Consider the following 17,791-nt stretch of genomic DNA (forward strand, 5'->3'; position numbering starts at 1 on the left):
AAGAAAACATTTGAAAAATACATATGAAACCAATTTTACAATCTGTCATCAAAAACGATGGAAAAACATGAAACAAGGAGGAAATTGATTTCATCTGTTCCTTCTCCGCCATCTCCCCTGGCAAACGCTGTCACTTGCCGTTGAGCCGACGAGCGTGGATTTCAAAAAGCAGAATCGTATGAGAAATCAGAAAGCGTTGAGGTCTGCAGTCGGACAGACAGGCTGGAAAATTCGAAACAAAGCTTTTCAGATTATTCTGCAGAATGATCAGGCTGTTAGAGGAGATCACGCTGACGTGTTTCCAGTGAGGTGAAATACAGAGCGCCCCTTCTTTCAGAATTGTGAACTTTAAATATCCCAGAAAAAGAGAAGAGCCAGTGTCATAAAACATATTCCTCCAAACGTGAGCCAATATTTGATCTGCAGAATAACACTGAGTCACAGCTGGGTGCGCTGCTGAACACAGCCAGGAGTGTTGGGTCTCGGACTTTCCCCTTTCTGCGGGTGAAGCAGGTGACTTATGCCGGGAGTCTGGGTGGTCTGGCTGACCCGTCTTTTAATAAACTGCTAACTTAAGGGTGTAATTAAGGGTTGACGTCCTGCCTGCTACCTGCCAGTCAGATGTGTGTGTGTGTGTGTGTGTGAGACGGAATGTGTTTAGAACAAATGCAGATTGTGTAATTTTGGACTAGACATGTGTTATGATGCAGTAAAAACACTTATTTTAGTGTATTCTTGGCTTTTTCTAATAATCTACTGTTTTCCACACGCTTAACACACACATGATCACATGCACACCCACACACACACACACAGCTGTCTATCGTTTGCCAGGATCCAGCCGCACATACAGTGTGAACTTTAACACAAGGATTCTTGACATTCTTCACCGGTGTGAGTTTCTCTCTCCTCCCGACTCAAGCCGGTGCTCGGCCCGGGCGAAGCTTCTTCTGCACGTTCACAAGGCAGCAGGAGATTCTCCGCTCAGGTGCATTCTCAACAAATCTCTGGAGCCTCCAGGTGAGTGGGTGGTGCTGCAGGCACCACCCACTCAATATTAACTCAACTCATTGTGGGGTATCACTTGCTGTGTTTTCACATCAGCTCCCTCAGACATTCTGCTGACTTTTTACCAGGAGGCTGGCCGGAGAAAGTCACAGAAAGTCTGAAGGCTCTCAGTCGCACTTTATACATGTGTGAAAGGAATACAAGCCCCTTGTAGAATGTCCAGAGCATCTCCGGAGATTGGTGCATGTCTGAAAGCAGCTGGGTGCAGACCTCTCTGAGTTTTCCACAGCCCTGCGTGGTTTTGACTCTCCACTCTCGACCCAGGCAGGTCACTGTCACAGGAGAAGCTCAAACCTTTCACCCTAGCACAAGGCAGCGGGAGATTCTCCGCTCAGGTGCATTCACAACAAATCTCCGGAGCATCCAGGTGAGAGGCTGGTGCAGCAGGCAGATGCGTAACGTATAAATTCTTCTGCAGAGATCATGTGATTATTGTGACAGCACATCAACACAAGAGTCGGCCCTTATCACCAAAAGCTCTCTTGACATTTGTGTTGTGTGTTTCTTTTCATTCTGCTGACTTTTTACTCTAGCCGGAGAAAGTCACAGAAAGTCTGGAGGCTCTCAGTCGCACTTTATATATGTGTGACAGCAATACAAGCCCCTTGTAGAATGTCCAGAGGGTCTCCGGAGTTTGGTGCATGTCTGAAAGCAGCTGGGTGTAGACCTCTCTGGGTTTTCCACAGCCCTGCGTGGTTTTGACTCTCCACTCTCTTTGGAGCCGTGTCAGCATATTCTGCTGTTTATGACAGCACCTTTAGTGGCAGGTTCATTGCCTAATGTGGAAGGAATGCTAATGAAACGACGCAGCACGCTCACGGTTGAAATCAAGAGGCAAAAATCCACTTGAGAGATTCTTTGAGCTGCAATATTTCATGACTTCTACGTTTTTGACTGAAACAATTACCTAAAATCATAAAAACATAAGTCTGTCGAAAATGGTGGTATGAATTACATCATAAAAACGACGCTGAGAGATGAAAATCTTTTATCGTCAGACTTCCTCGAGCTCTGCTGAATCAGTCAGGTGAAATTAAGGCTTTGGAGAGTTTCTAAATTTTGCTAAGCTCTGCTCAGCTCTGCAGACGGAGGCTGCGTCTCGCCTGACGCTCCTGTCGAGAAAACGGGATTCTATTATCGTCAGTGTGGTTTATTTTACATAGCCCGTCCATGTGCTCAGCAGAAAGTCAATTAGCTTGGCACTTTGCAGGCCAATTGCTGCCGAGAGGGCATTACAATCTGGAAACGCACAAACAATCACACACACATACACACACGCGTAGGATGAGCTGTACTACTCCTGCTGCAGGATCAATCAACACTCAGTCCATCCTGATCAATACAGCTTTTAGCTTTGGATTTCACTCCCTTCACTATATTATCGGTTTCAAGCATCACGTGACACCTGCTGGAAATTACATTTTCAGAGTTTGCATTTATCAAAATATCTCAGTTCTATATTAAATAAAGTGCAAATAAATGTGTTTTGCGTCAATTAATTTTGTAAAAAGCATGTCCAAAGTTGAAAAGGGGAAAATATTCCGTCAAACAGACGCAGAGTGCTCGAGGGTTTGACTCACCATCAAGACACATGAGATCAGAAAACATCCTGTCTCCGCTCCCAGCCTCAGCTCCTGCACTTTTCTCTCTCTGGAAGGAAAAGAGGTTGAGTTATTAGGAGCTCATGTGTCTTCCATCTATAACTGAAAGGTCTGAGACTAAATTTCAAGCTCAGGTTATTCCCCCCCCTCCACAATTTGACTTTCACATGATCATGCAAAGTATAGCCCCTGTTCTTCGATCTTCGATCGTCCTGTACCTCCTTCTGCCTCTTGGTTTTCTGTAACTTCTTTTTCTCTGACAACAGGATGTTGGTTTTCTATCACATGGTTTCTGACCTTCCAGGAGAAGAACAGAGAAGTTTTCGGCGTTAAGTGATTCCCCTTCCCTGCATCTCTCCCTGATCGACGACTATTGATGAAGCAGTGGGCGTGGCTTCTATCATTTTCTCCAGGTGCTGAATGAATCGTCAAAAAACCAAGAGGAGCAAGAAGACAAGTAATGTTCCCACACCAGTTGAGACTCCCACCATTTCCTGTCTTCTGGTTTTCATCACTTCTCGTGTGGATGCGTGAGGGTGTCATATACTCTCTGAAAGAAATAGAACTGGATCAGAACCAGTAACTAATGGTAGTCGGAGGAGGAGGAGGAGGAGGAGGAGGAGGAGGAGGAGGAGGAGGAGGAGGAGGAGGAGGAGGAGGAGGAGGAGGAGGAGGAGGAGGAGGAGGAGGAGGAGGAGGAGGAGGAGGAGGAGGAGGAGGAGGCAAAGCACAGAACTTCTATTTTATCTCAAACTTTGTTAAAGTGAGGAACTCTGGGGTGAGAGCTACAAGATGATCATCTCCATCTTATCCAGAGAAGGATGAGTCTGTCTGGAACAGGAAGCATCTGTGTTGATAGTGTTGTTGTTGTTACAAAGTAAATAACTCTGTTTGGCTCCGTGTCTTCCCTTTGGCATCGGCTGGTGTGTGGGAGGACCGGCAGCCGCTGTCAGCACAACCGCTGGGACTGGCAGATGGAAAAGCCATACCTGTGGAAAGCCTTGACATGAGATGCACCTCCAGCACTGTGTGAGTGTGTGTGTGTGTGTATGTGTGTGTGTGTGTGTGTGTGGAAGAAAAATAACTAAAAGGACACCATGAAAACATAGAAGGTCCTGGCAGCTGGAAAAGACATCAAGCGATATCCGTCTGTGGCTGAATCTCTGACAGTTTGTCTCTTGATTCACTTCAGTTCCACCGTTTTCTCTGTCTGGGCGTCACCGTGTCACGTTACACTATTAAACTTTTTGAAGCACGAGAGCGAGGTGAAAAAACTTCAAGTGTTACTTCTCCTCCATCTTCAAACAGAAGCCTCCTGCAGCCACTACTGCAAACAGCACTCTTAATATGCGGCCACATATCTCCGCTCTGATTGGCTGAACTGGCTTCCTGCAATTATGAGGGAGGAAACTGAGGTGAGGGGGTCACAGCTTGCAAAGTTTCGCCCTGTGGACGAACACAGACTCAGACTAGCATCTTTGAGGGTTTGCAGGATTTGTCTGCAGCCGTTAAACCCACATATTTCCATATCCATTCACCAGGTCATGAATAAATGCACAGACCTAAACTTTAAACGACCAATATGGATGTTTGGGGTTGATGCAGATACCGATAAACAGATATATAGCCTAATAATTATTCAGATTATAATATCATACTATTAATCTTACAGTTAAACCAAACACTTACTTTATAAAAATCAATACAAATAAAATATAAAGTACATTAAGTACAAATACAACCAAATTTAACGAGCTAGAATTAAATACTTTTTTTCTGCATAGGTTTTCATTCCAACACATATCGGCAAACACCGATACCTATGTTCGGAAAGGCTTGTATTGGCTAATTTTATTGGCCAATCCATAAATTGGTCAGGCTCTACATTATGCTACAACCAGATCTCTGTGAGAACTCCTGCTCAGAGTCCTGCCATCAGACTGGGCCGTGCAAAACGATCACTGGTAGACTTTACATAAGTGCCATCAGTGCCAGAGAGTCCTTCAAGCGGAAACACTTGAAGCTTGAGTCTGCGGTAGACCACAAAGCACCACAGTGCCATGTCGTCCTCATCGCGTGAGCCGAGCGACGGGCCTTCCTCCTCCTGCCAGGAGCCCGGCCAAGGCAAGGACTGGGCGGTGGGCGGCGTGTTTAATACGACTGAGAAAATGCTCCCTCAGCTCTGCCTCAATGAGCCTCTCTGTGCTGCGCAGAGTTATAGACGGGTTGTGTTGGCTCCTTCAAAGATAACACCACAGACCTACGTGAGGTGTGCGGTGCACGGCGAGCGCGGCCGCTGGGATGCTGATGCAAACATCGGGACGCCGGTGATGTCACGGACGTCAGCTCCAGTTCACAGGTTCACACCCGCTGATCAGCTGCAGAGCACAGAGAGGTTCTGTGTCGGGCACTCAACAGTCAAATATTACCATTGACTCAACGCCACTGTACACTGACAGGCGGTGGTGTCACTGCCAGACATTAACACACACGTTTAAAAGGGTAGAAAAATGATACGCCCCATTACATTTTGCTCCTGAGCTGTTTATAACTCACTCTACACTTACTGACGAGTGAGCACAGCAGCCATATAAAGCATCTGGGGGTTTAAAGTTCAATCATGACCTGCGGAACATAATAAACACTACAGGCTCCATTTAGTAGCTTTTACACATACGACAACTTCTTCATTAACCAGTGGCGGATATAGGATTTTGTCTAAATCAGGGGCCATAAAGGGGCCACACTTTACACAGATGCACAATTCCTGGTTCCATAAGGTGGAAATAAGCCTTTTACTGTTAGCGCTAAAACTTTGAGCACACATCATTGAGTAGATTATGAAAAATCTCCAAATCTATACAGTAAAAATGTTTGATATTCAGTATGTGGGTAGTCAGAGAGGTCCTGAACACAGGCATATCAGTCTCTTTCTGACCTTATTGAGTAAAGTGTTTTTACAGTACTTTGAAGTATCCTGAAATGATCTATTTTCTACAGTGAAAATCCTGAAATGATGTATTCCACAGTGAAAAAGTTAGACTTCAATTTGAAAAAATAAACACTACAGGCTCCATTTAGTTGCTTTTACACATACGACAACTTCTTCATTTACCAGTGGAGGATATAGGATTTTGTCTAAATCAGGGGCCATAAAGGGGCCACACTTTACACAGATGCACAATTCCTGGTTCCATAAGGTGGAAATAAGCCTTTTACTGTCAGCGCTAAAACTTTGAGCACACATCATTGAGTAGATTATGAAATTGTTCCTTGTTCAACCACATTGTGTACAAAAAATAATAAAGTAAAATAAAATAAAAACTTGTCATATTTAGGGCCAGGTCACTTATTCGTGAAAGTATCGAGGAGAACCTGTGCTTCCTGTGGTGTAGCCAATCGCATCGTGGCTTAACATGGAGTAAAACCTTAGTGAAGTTTGACCTGCCAAATTTAAATTAATTTCATGTGTGGACAAGATCTTATTGTTAGTATTAGTATAAGCATGTTAAAGGGAAAGGGGCACTTCAGGGGCCAATCAGGTTTCAGCAGGGGCCTACCCCCCCCTCTGGCCCTCCACCTGGAACTGCCCCTGGAGTTATGGTTTCTCATGGAGTAGACGATTTAATTTTAAAGTTAACATAAATAAGAAGAAGTGAAAATTGAAAGATCAACAACTCAATCAAAACTGGATTAAATGCGTCTTATTAAGATTATGTCATCTATTCGAATGATCCGAATAAATAGCAAATAAGGGGCGTTTGTGACTGTTTCATCACCCCAATCAAAATGGTTTATCCTCAAAAATAGCATAAATATAATAAATAATAAATAAACCATCCCTGAATCAGCAGCACATGTTGAATTCCCCTGCACAGACCTTCAGTACTTTAACTGCTGCTCATCTGTCCACAGCTCAATAAAGTCTTTCAAATAAAACGTCTATAAACTCAACTGTATCCATCTGAGCTGTAGATCAGACATAAGGATGCACAGAGGCGAGCATGGCACCAGATACTGATCATCTTCATCATCTTCATCCTCTTCATCATCATCACCATCATCATCATCACAGACTCCTGCAGTAACTTAACAGCCAGCTCCTCGGAGTCTGAATCCCGTCGATCAGTCGCACGGACATCACACAGATCACCACAACGCGCACGGAGCCTAGTCTCTGTCCCGGTGAAACTAAAGTCAACTCACCGTCTCCTCCTCGCGTTAAACCCTCATGGTCCCGGTTCGTCTCCGCTGCAGCGCATCACCTGAGCTCCTCCGTTTCCATGTGTCTCTCTCTCTCTCTGTCGTGTGACTTTTCCAACTGAACCACGGGGATTGTGTTTCTGTCCCCCCCCCCCACGGCTGGTTAAACCTGCGCACAGCTCCCACCTGCGACGTCTTGGAGAAGTGCACATCAACGTGGAGGATACGTGTGGTCATAATTTATTATTAATAATAATAATAATAATAATAATAATAATAATAATAATAATAATATTAAAGACCAGATAGACAATTAGAAGAGCTCAAATCTAAAAAAAAATTGTTTTGATCAAAATTTATATTCAAATTTATATTATAATGAGGCCATGATTGAACTTAAAATATAAAAAATGAAATTGAATAAGCAAATCAATAAGCAAAAAGAAAATGAAAATGAAGAATCTCCAAATCTATACAGTAAAAATGTTTGATATTCAGTATGTAGGTAGTCAGAGAGGTCCTGAACACAGGAGTATAAGTCTCTCTCTGAACTTATTGAGCAAAGTGTTTTTACAGTACTTTGAAGTATCCTGAAATTATCTATTTTCTACAGTGACAAAACTGAGATTATCTATTCCACAGTGAAAATGTTGGACTTTATTTTGAAAAATCTCCAAATCTATACAGTAAAAATTTTGATATTCAGTATGTAGGTAGTCAGAGAGATCCTGAACACAGGCATATCAGTCTCTCTCTGAACTTATTGAGCAAAGTGTTTTTACAGTACTTTGAAGTATCCTGAAATTATCTATTTTCTACAGTGAAAATCCTGAAATGATATATTCCACAGTGAAAATGTTGGACTTCTCCAAATCAATACAGTAAAAATGTTTGACATTCAGTATGTAGGTAGTCAGAGACATTCTGAACACAGGCATATCAGTCTCAGTCGCCATATTGCGACGCCCATTGAAAATTCCTCCAGAATACGTAAATTTTCACCACTTTCTAATTTTCTTCAAATTTTGGTAAGAATTTGAACATGTTAAAGTTCTTAAAAAAACAATTAATTTGCCTCAATAATAATAATAATCCTTACAATTTCAATAGGGCCTCACCTGTCAGTGCCTGTCAGTGCTCGGGCCCTAATAAAGCCACGATGAAAACTCTGACCTTTTAAATGGAAAAGTTGAAAATGTATAAACATATATATATATATATATATATATATATTGCTTTGCATTTATAATTTAACATTTGAAAGTAGTATGAATCATCAATACTACTACAATTACACCCACATAATAATCTCCTAACATTCCTGTTATTTCTGAATTATGTGAGTGTATATATAACCGGAGTTTAGATTGTTATCAGACCAGGATGAAGTGTGTGCCTGCCTGATGGGTGTGTGTATGTGTTTGTGTGTGTTTGTCTGTGTTTTTGTGTGTTTTCTCTCGTGTCCCTATGGAGACGTTTCCCTATTCCTGCAGGTGATGTGTGTGAGGCATCTCCTGCTGGTGCTTGTCTACCTGCCTGTAACACACCTCTGGATAAATTATTTTCACAGCTGCATGTTTATAATGAACATAGATGCCGAGCTGTGTCACATCTTTTTATGCATTGATAGACATGCACACGAGCAAGAAGAGTTCCTCTGTTTCAGAACGGGATGGAATAATGTTGAAGATCAGCGACACATAGTCAAGAGCTTTGTTGGTGATGTCCACTTTGGACCACTTTTATTTAAAGCAAAATTAAGAAGAGAAGTGCTTATTTATGCACAGTGTCCAGAGAGAAAATATCCATTACAAAAACAAACAGTTTTTTTTTAACTACACATAGAAACTGTGTAAGACAAAATGAAAGCTGACAGCAGCTATATATTAAAATAGTTTTGTGTTAATTGACTGAATTCTAACACGAAAAACATAATCAGTGAGAGTGAATACAACATGACAAGGTCCTGATGAGTAAAATGTGGTGAACACGCGGCCAAAGTGGAGGGTTCATGTCCTCAAAGTAAAAAAACAACAACATTCAATAAGACATTAGCTCAGATCAATACTGAATTTAAATTAATTGCAATGTAATGTGAGGAGGAACATTTTCATGTGGCTATTCACTACAAGCCAATTCACTAACCTTGTTGATCCTGACTTAGAAAATTTACATAAACAACTTGATTGGTCTTTTAATTACATAATACTAATTTGTGTTTCCATTTACTGGGAATTATTAAAATATATATTCATTTAAAACAGTAAAAAAATAATTGTAGCCCAATAGAATTTACCATTTTTCATTCCAATGGCTTCTTTTCTCTTTTTGTTGCCACAACACATTGACAATAAATATATGTTTTCCCTTAAATAATCCTAATTTCTAAATCTTGCATGTGGAAAGACACGTCAAATGCTTTTCAAATATGTGACCCCTGAGGGGCTCAGTAGATCATTGCAGAAAAATACATGTATTCTATTCTGTGTTATTACAAAAAAAGAAAATGACATCAAGAGCTTAAAAACGCACCACCCATACAAATAAAAAAAGTCCAGCTCAAACACATGTGATAAGAATCTACTTGATAAAGAGCTGGTGTTCGGGGCAAACAGTGTTTTCAAATATACACCTGCAATATCATCCCATAAAGTTGGATGAAATGAAGAAAACGATATCAATACCAGAGCAAAAAAAAACACCTTACACTGGGATCTTGGACCCAGTGAAATTCTTACAGAATAAAAACAGATGAATCAGTTTTATTTCTGAAAATATTTAAGATCTGGCTGGAATATAAATTGCTGTATAAACTGGGGCCACTGGCCTGTCCTGTCCCGCTCAGGTCCACAGAGGCAGGTCAGAGGTTGACAGTGTGGGCGTGCTTCTTGCACAGGGGCTTGTCCTTTTTGGAGAAGAACGCCTGACCTTCCAGATTAGCGGAGCACACCTGTGGAAAGAGCAAAAAAGATATGAAGAGCAATACTACAGAAAATACTCTTCCAAATGTACTTCTTCCTTTCTCCTTTCTGGAGTCAGCTCCTCGGCCTACCGTGCACACAAAGCAGGTGTCGTGCCAGGTGAATCCGACAGCTTCCAGGAACTTGTCTCCTGCCTCGATGGGAAAATCGCAGCCGTGGCAGTTGGTCCCAAACAGGTTATAGAAGTCTGAGTAAATATTGCATTGACAACCCGTTAGTCATGATGCACGCGGTTTGTTTTTCACACAGATCTTGCACGGACTCTCCTGCTGTACCTCTTTCGCAGTAGGGCTGTCCGTCCTCCATGTGAAACGTGTTGCCCCTGATCGGCTGCTGGCAGGCAGTGCAGACGAAACAGGACACGTGCCAGGTCTGTTTCAGGGCATTCATGACCTCCTGCAGAGAGAACATCAAACAAACAATAAGGAAACAGTTTGTTAAGGTTAATACGCCCTATTCCAAATGTGATCAACGTTTCTTAATATATATATATATGCCTAACCCCCAAAATCTTCTGGGTGCAGTGAGAGCAGGTGGGGGCGAAGAACTGCTCATAGCAGTGCACGCAGTACACGTGGTCCTTCTCCTCCACGAAGCCTCGGTCCACCAGCGAGGAGTGGCAGTGAGCACAGTTGAATTCCTCGGGGTGCCACGACATGCCCATGGCCACGAGGAACGGGCCCCTGGGGAGAATGATGAAGGGGATTCCAGGGGAAATTATTCAAAGAACAACTGGAATAGATGATGAATTCCAGAGTTTTCACCGTTTCATCCTCGTTACCTGATGACTTTGTTGCACTTGTTGCACATGGGGGTGCGTGTGCCGGCCGGGATGTGCTCGGCCCGCTGCACCAGAGGGTTGAGGTCCTCCGGATGCGGCTGTGGGGTGGGGCGGTCCGGACCCTTGGGAGCCTGAGCGGTCACTTTGCCAAACGATGGAGCGGCTCCACCCTTTGGAAAACCTGAACCAGCAGGGAAAGATAAAGGGTCAATATTCAAATGGGAAAAAATACGTGGCCCAGCAATGAGGCATATAACCAAATCATCTTTCCTGAATCTGAATAAGAGTAAATTATCAAGAAAACCAAAAGTAAACTTCTCAAATAATAGTTTTGTTGGCTTAACTGTTTGACATTTTAGTTACACTGTAGGTGTAGGTACCTTATTAGCTGTGATGCTAGGTTATTCAGGACGGTGTAGTTAAGGCGTCAACGGTACAGACTGTTGCTGTAGACCCAAGGAGTGTACATTTAATAAGCTGTTTATATATATTGTGTATTTGTTTGTACTCTTTTTATTCTCCCAAGATAAGTGAGTATACATAAAGGATATTGTCAGTAGAGCGTATAGATATTTCCGCCAATCCCCAAATGTGTTGTTTCATCAAGATCAAGGAAATATTCCAAATGGAAATTGGTGAAAATGTCAGGAAAATCCTGGATCTGTCCCTTTGTCCAGAACAAAGACAAACTTAAAGGGTTCTTTAATTCTTTAATTCTGCATGAAACAAACAAACCAGTTTACAGAGGTGATACTTCTTCACACACTAGTTTTCTTCTGCAGGGAATATATTGTAGGTCCATGTTTGAGGTGTGTTTGTGCGAATGGGAATAATTTGATGATCTCTAACCTTCATTCCTGAAGCATGACACATGGACAGAGCCACCCCACCCCTGCACAGAAACAGGGGCTGATTTCTCCCACTGGGGGGGGGGGACAACATATTCCCATTGACAGAGACACCCACAAAAACAAAAAAGAATCCCCCTCCTCTCATCTCATAACATGTGGAGAAGAGGCACAGTATTTCCTTCTCTCTCTTTCTCTCAGTGTGAAGAAACCTCCTGGATGGAGGTCAGTGCTGGTCCCTCACAGAGGGACTATGGGGGATCGGGGGACAGACACACTATTGAAGGAAAGCCCCATTATTAAAGACTTGGGAGGTCAAAGGACAAGTGCTCCCAAAATGTCCTTGTAGCAGCGAGCAAACAGACGGAATAAACAGAGAGGGGCCGGGGACGGGTTTACTGAGAAGACGAAAGAGGCTGGGCTGTGGAGAGATGTGGCCTCCAGATGGAGAGAAAGAAAAAAGGAGATTCTCTGATATATTTTAGTGGCTGGATGATTATTGGCTAAAAGAATATTTCTATTTTGTTTTAATATTTAAGAAAAAAAGAGCTGCTCTTGATATAAATAACCTTTACAGCCACAAACTGACCTCATCAATGATCATCCTTAAAAATCTACCTCATATAAATGAACACCTTTGTATCAGGATTTTGTATCCAACCTTCTAATCACTTAATAAGACTTACTTGGACGTAATATTGATGCAGAGAATTTGAATAAATCTAAGTCAGAAAACAGGAGTGTGAGTCTCAATGTCTCAATCTCCGTTCTGTCGCTCTATATATTCAGAAACAGTGATGGACAGTAATTCAAAGAAGTCACTGTGATCACTACACACATATACAGTATATAGACACATGTACTGTTATTGTATCATCTTTAAAATATCCACATCCCTTCCTGTATCTGTGAGTAGAGGTCATGTAGCACACAGCAGGTACAGCTGTGCTCCACATGGTGACTGTGAGACACGCGCTTGTTTACCTGAACCTCAAGTGTGTGTTAATCTAATACACAACAAGGCCCACAGAGAAACCCACTGTGGCTTCTCCTGCTCTCGCCCCTGTTCCACTTTAAAAAAAACAGTCGCTCTTTAAAAAGGGCCTCTGGGGAAACCTGTTAGGGGAACAAAGTGTATCTGTTCATGTATAAGTGAATAGCTGTTTCCCAGGAGCTGCTAATAATGACCCCCCCCCCCCCCCCCCCCCTGCCTGATGTCTTTCAGCAAATATTTATCCCGACCACCTCGGAGTCTCATGGCAAGGATTGAAGCAGAAGCCTTCACACCAAATGAATGAATAATACTCAATTTCACAATTTATTTAGCGAGGGCAATCTGGGGAAAAGCTAATAACTTGAGCTCATTAACGGAATACCTCGGGTTTTAATGGAGCTCATAATCTGGAATGGCTGAGTTTCAAACCTGTAATTAATATAAGAGCCGAGCAGCAGGGGCTTTAGAAGACGGAGGCTGCCTCCTATAGGCTCGAAGCAGCAACTACACCATCATTTTGCATACCGACATTGAATGTGTCAGTAAAGTAGAGTGTGTATATGTGACTCTACCTGGTGGAGCTCCAGACTGGTGCAGGGGCTTGTTCATGGCGGGGGGGCTCTTGAATGTGGACGCAGGTCCAACGTTGCCGTTCCTGGGAGCTGCTGCAGATTTGGAAAATGTTTTTGTTGCCGGCGACGTGTGCACAGCGGGAGAGGCTTGGTCGAAGAACTCACTGAGAAACAGACATACACACTTTTGTATAAATCACAGCAACACACACACAAACTCATTGATGCATATGACTTTCACTCTGGTTTTGGAGGAAGCGTCATGGTCAAAGCTTCCTCCTCCCATCCTCCATTTTAAGATTAAGATTAATACCATCTTAGTACCATCAGAGCCTGGAGATCCATTCGCTCTATAGAAGGCCGGGCTCAGTTATCGTCTCCTCTCACTCCCATTCTTGACAACCCGGACTTCCTGCCAGGCTGTAGGGATCAGGGCTTTAAAGTGTGGAGCACCCAAGGGCTGAAGAAAATAGGTGATCTATTTAAAGGCCAGATTTTACTATCCTTCCAGCAGTTGCAACAACAATTTGGTTTATTCAACCGGGGTGACTTCTACAGATATTTACAAATAAGAGATTTCATAGTTAAAGACACCACCTTAACGACTAATAACACCACTTTGTGTGTGGAGAAGGCCCTGTCTCTGCAGATTAGTAAGAAATGTATCACTGTTTTTTACAGAGCTCTGAACTTCAATTCTCCTCTTACCTCACAGACCACCAAGCAAGCGTGGGAGAAAGATTTAGGCGTTGCTATAGATGATGCTGACTGGCAGGAAGTTTGGTCTCAGGCCATGAACATTTCTGGATGTAACCGTACCAAATCCATACAGTTCAGAATTGTACATCGCACGCATATAACACCTGTTGTCAAGAACAAAATGGATGCTAATATCTCACCGCTCTGCTGGAAATGCAACTCTGAGACTGGTAATTATGTCCACTGCTTCTGGTCATGTGGGAAATTACAAAGCTACTGGTCTAGTATAGTGAAACTAACGTTTGCTGCTAGAAAGAACATTTTACTCTTTTGGAACAAGAATTTTGTTCCCACAAAAAAGTCATGGCACAATATTGTTATGGACTTCATTCCTAGTGAATACATCACGTGCATGCTTCACTCCAAAACAGATGCCTTCTATAAGGTCTGGGACCCTTACTTGCAGCATATCGGGTCCACACTGTCATCTTCCTTGCTTCGTGGATTTCCCAGCTCAGCCTAGCCTGTCCTCGTAACTAACTTTGTCTTAAGGGGTAACGTTTATTTTGTGGCCTCACTATGTCGGTATGCTCTGTATTGACTCCTATCTGACTCTGCCTTGTCTTGATGGAAATTGTGCCCATTGTCATTAATTCTTATTTTCTTAATTAATATCTCAATTATTTTCTATTTTACTGTATCCACATGCCCACATTCTGTTGTTTCCCTTTATTTATTTATTTATTTTTGTCGTGCCTGAGCAGTTCTGTTTGTTTTGTGTTGTCTAAAAAATGTGTAATAAAAATATATTAAAAAAAAAAAAAAAAAGATTAAGATTAAGATTAATATACATTTATTTGTCCCAAACACATGCACAGACATGCACAAGCACACTCATGCAAGGAGGGAAATTTAACCTCTGCTTTTAACCCATCTGGTGCAGGACACACAGAGCAGTGAGCAGCCATGTACGGCGCCCGGGGAGCAGATGTTGGGGGAGTAAGGTGCCTTTCTCAGGGGCACTAGACAGGGTAGGGAGAATCCTCTTGGATTTTTGGACAGATCAATCCAGGTTCGTCTTTTTGTTGTTTCTCCGTGGAGTCGAACCAGAGACGAACCAGAGACCTTTTCTGCCCATAGTCCAAGTTTCTGCCACTAGTCTTTGGGAAGAATTGCATCAAATTGAGTCTCGAGGAAACTGCAGCTCAGTGTGACCTGCTCATTACAGTGGTCTGAACTCTCAGTGACACATGCAAACAATCAAGACAACTATGGAGGCACTTTACAATCTGGCTCTGCAATGCTGCCCACTGTCCAGAGGGACTTTCATCTACCCGCACAAGGGAACGATTACAGTCGCTGCCTCCTGAGTATCCTCTGTACATCCCGCCAACCCTTCATTTGATCGTTTAGCAGCAGGAGATAACAAGGATCATCTCAGTAAGGGGTTTATTTTTCTTTCATTCTCCTGAAACAGCAGAGGCTGGGACACTCTGAGGCAGCACTGCCATCTTTTTTCCCATGGCAGTATAAAAGTTTAAGAGGCACAGTATATTTTAAGGGGAGAATGAGAGGAGCTAGTGTTTCTGTTCACCACTCCTTATAAAACTTAAGTGCTTCACTTCAAGCTGAACGACCTCCTGTGGGCAGCAAGTGTCCGGACGGCAGGGGGCGGAAAGCTGGTGTATTGTCGTTTCATTATTTGATCGTCAATTGGGAATTAATTTTCCAGTTGTTTCCTAAAATAAAACTTTATGTCTGTAAAACATCACAGTGGAGCACAAAGTTGCCTTTTTTTGTCCAGTCAACAAATTGCAACCCAACACTATTCGTATTACTCTGACTGTATGATTACAATGATACTGTTTGAACTGTTTAACTGTTTATCTCCTTCTATTCTTACAGAACTGATTCATTCACATCATTGGCCTCCGTCTACTGGAGATAAGCAGGTTGATTTGTAAAAGCCGGGAAAGAGGAAAAGAATGAATGAAAGAGGAAAACAGCAGCAGTAACGAAATAAGATTTATTGAAGAAAAGTCATCAAAGGTTAATAAATTAAGCTACTTCTCTTGGCATAGAAAACAGATACAGACATGCACTGAGAAACAAAGCATAAGATGACAGACGGAAGAAAGAGGAAAGTGGATGCTCAGAAATAAACATTATGCAAACTAAAACATAACAATATGATGTAATGTTGCAATCTAAACACACATGTATAAACACATGAATGCTTTTAACGTATATCATGAAATATCATTACATATATACTATAAGAGAATATGTACCTCAAAAAACATTTTTCAACAGGTTTGTTTGCTAGTTGTTCACTTTTTTCAGATTTTGCTCAAACTTTAATGAACAATGTGTTGGCGCAATATGCAAAATGCACGTTTAATAACGGTCAAAGTGAAATTAATAAAACACTAAACAAAACAAAGCACACTTTCTTCTTCTAAATATTTAGCGCTCGTGCTGAAATGTCATGATGCCGATCTCTCAGCTTGTTGTACTGGCGTCCTACAACTTCTGGGTCCAACTTGTTTACTCTGATTTCACATAAGACAAGATAAGAAGAGAAGAGAAGAAGGAAAGAAAGAAGCAAAAAAGAAAGCACTGGAATAAAAGAAGGAAAATAGCAAGTTGCAGAAAACACACAGTTGGAAATAAATAAAGAAAAGAGACATTGCTTTTGCAGATGGTTGTTGAATTACGAACCGAGGGAGATATATTATATCTACTCTCTCTCTTTAAGGACAGCTCCCTGAATAAAACCCCACTAACAGAATGAAAACAGGAATCTCCTTCTGGCAGCGCAGCTTTTACCCACAACCCCACTTAATTACCCACAGTTTCCAGAGAGTGACACACTGATTGGTTGGAGATCTTGTATTGGAGGACAGGCCGTGTTTACCGCAGAGAAAATCAACTTGAAGACTGAGAGGAGCGGAAGTCATTACAGCGTCTGATGAGTCTACGGTCAGACGCTCTTACTCAGTGTGGTCGCTTCACATTTAGCCTCAAATGAAGTGTGATGTGTGGGATCATGAGATGAGGAAATCGGGGTTAAGTCTGAATTGCAGACTAATAGACGTGCTTACACGGGGACTCTGAAGGCCAAATCTGAATTTGAAACCCCCCCATAACCTGAAAATGATTTTAATTGCAACAACGCCAGATAGCTGAAGCAGATACATTAAATAGAGAAAAGTACTCACAGACAGACAGAGAGGGAACGAACATTCAGAAACACACAATGAATTTAAGAAGACAAACCACTTACTTCTTTCCATTGTTCTCCGGAACTTCCTCTGCAACAATAAAGCAAAAAGAAAGAACAATTCAAATAAATGCAAAATGTGTTAAAAAATGGTGAGTAGGAAAACAAGCAGAGAATCTGGTTTGCAGTTTTTTCTCGGCTCCAATTTAACTAACGTCATTTGTTCACACCATGTGAGTTAAAATCCATGTCCAGTCTGTCTCCTCTGACAGTGTGACCTCACTTCCCTGCTCTATATGTAAATAATCATGTACCGCATTTCTGTTTGCAAAGTCCAAATTGTGTTGTTTCTACCTGGTCTGAGTTCTCAAATCAGATGTTTGTTTAAATGGTAAATATTTATATAGCATAGTCTTGATGACCACTCAAAGTACTTTACAGTACAGTTTAGCATTCACACACACACACACACACACACACACATTCATACAGCATGTGCACTCAAAAAAATGATGTCAATGTATGTAGTGAAATTCCTAAAAAAAACTAAACTCTGACCGGACGTTGTGTGGTCGTATCTCCAACTACTCACAGCTGCAGAAACACCAGCCCCACTGAATATACTGTGCATCAAAAGCATCATGCATATTCAACAAGGGTCTGGCACCGTGATGAAGAAGAGGAGAGGTTCAAATCTCTCGTCTTACTTCATTCTAATAAGCGAGTTTCTGTAAATGTCACTTTGCATCAGCGGCACGGCCCCACACCCCCACACATGCACAGAATGGACGGCAGCCCGAGGCCACAGTTGTCTCGTGTAA

General features: G+C 42.1%; 1 protein-coding gene across 1 annotated transcript in view; it reads right to left on the minus strand.

Moving 5' to 3' along the window:
- Positions 1-8,584: 8,584 nt before the first annotated feature.
- pdlim5b (PDZ and LIM domain 5b) overlaps positions 8,585-17,791 on the minus strand; it is a 38,691-nt gene continuing 29,484 nt past the window's right edge. The window contains exons 7-13 of the mRNA XM_061068780.1: positions 17,034-17,061; positions 13,049-13,212; positions 10,635-10,815; positions 10,356-10,536; positions 10,129-10,249; positions 9,925-10,040; positions 8,585-9,822 (exon numbers count right to left, since the gene is read on the minus strand). Of these exons, the coding sequence (XP_060924763.1) occupies positions 9,733-9,822; positions 9,925-10,040; positions 10,129-10,249; positions 10,356-10,536; positions 10,635-10,815; positions 13,049-13,212; positions 17,034-17,061 (881 nt within the window). The 3' untranslated portion in view covers positions 8,585-9,732. The remainder of the gene's footprint in view (positions 9,823-9,924; positions 10,041-10,128; positions 10,250-10,355; positions 10,537-10,634; positions 10,816-13,048; positions 13,213-17,033; positions 17,062-17,791) is intronic.

Source organism: Limanda limanda, chromosome 1, assembly GCF_963576545.1.
Source record: "Limanda limanda chromosome 1, fLimLim1.1, whole genome shotgun sequence".
Classification (NCBI taxonomy): Eukaryota; Metazoa; Chordata; class Actinopteri; order Pleuronectiformes; family Pleuronectidae; genus Limanda; species Limanda limanda.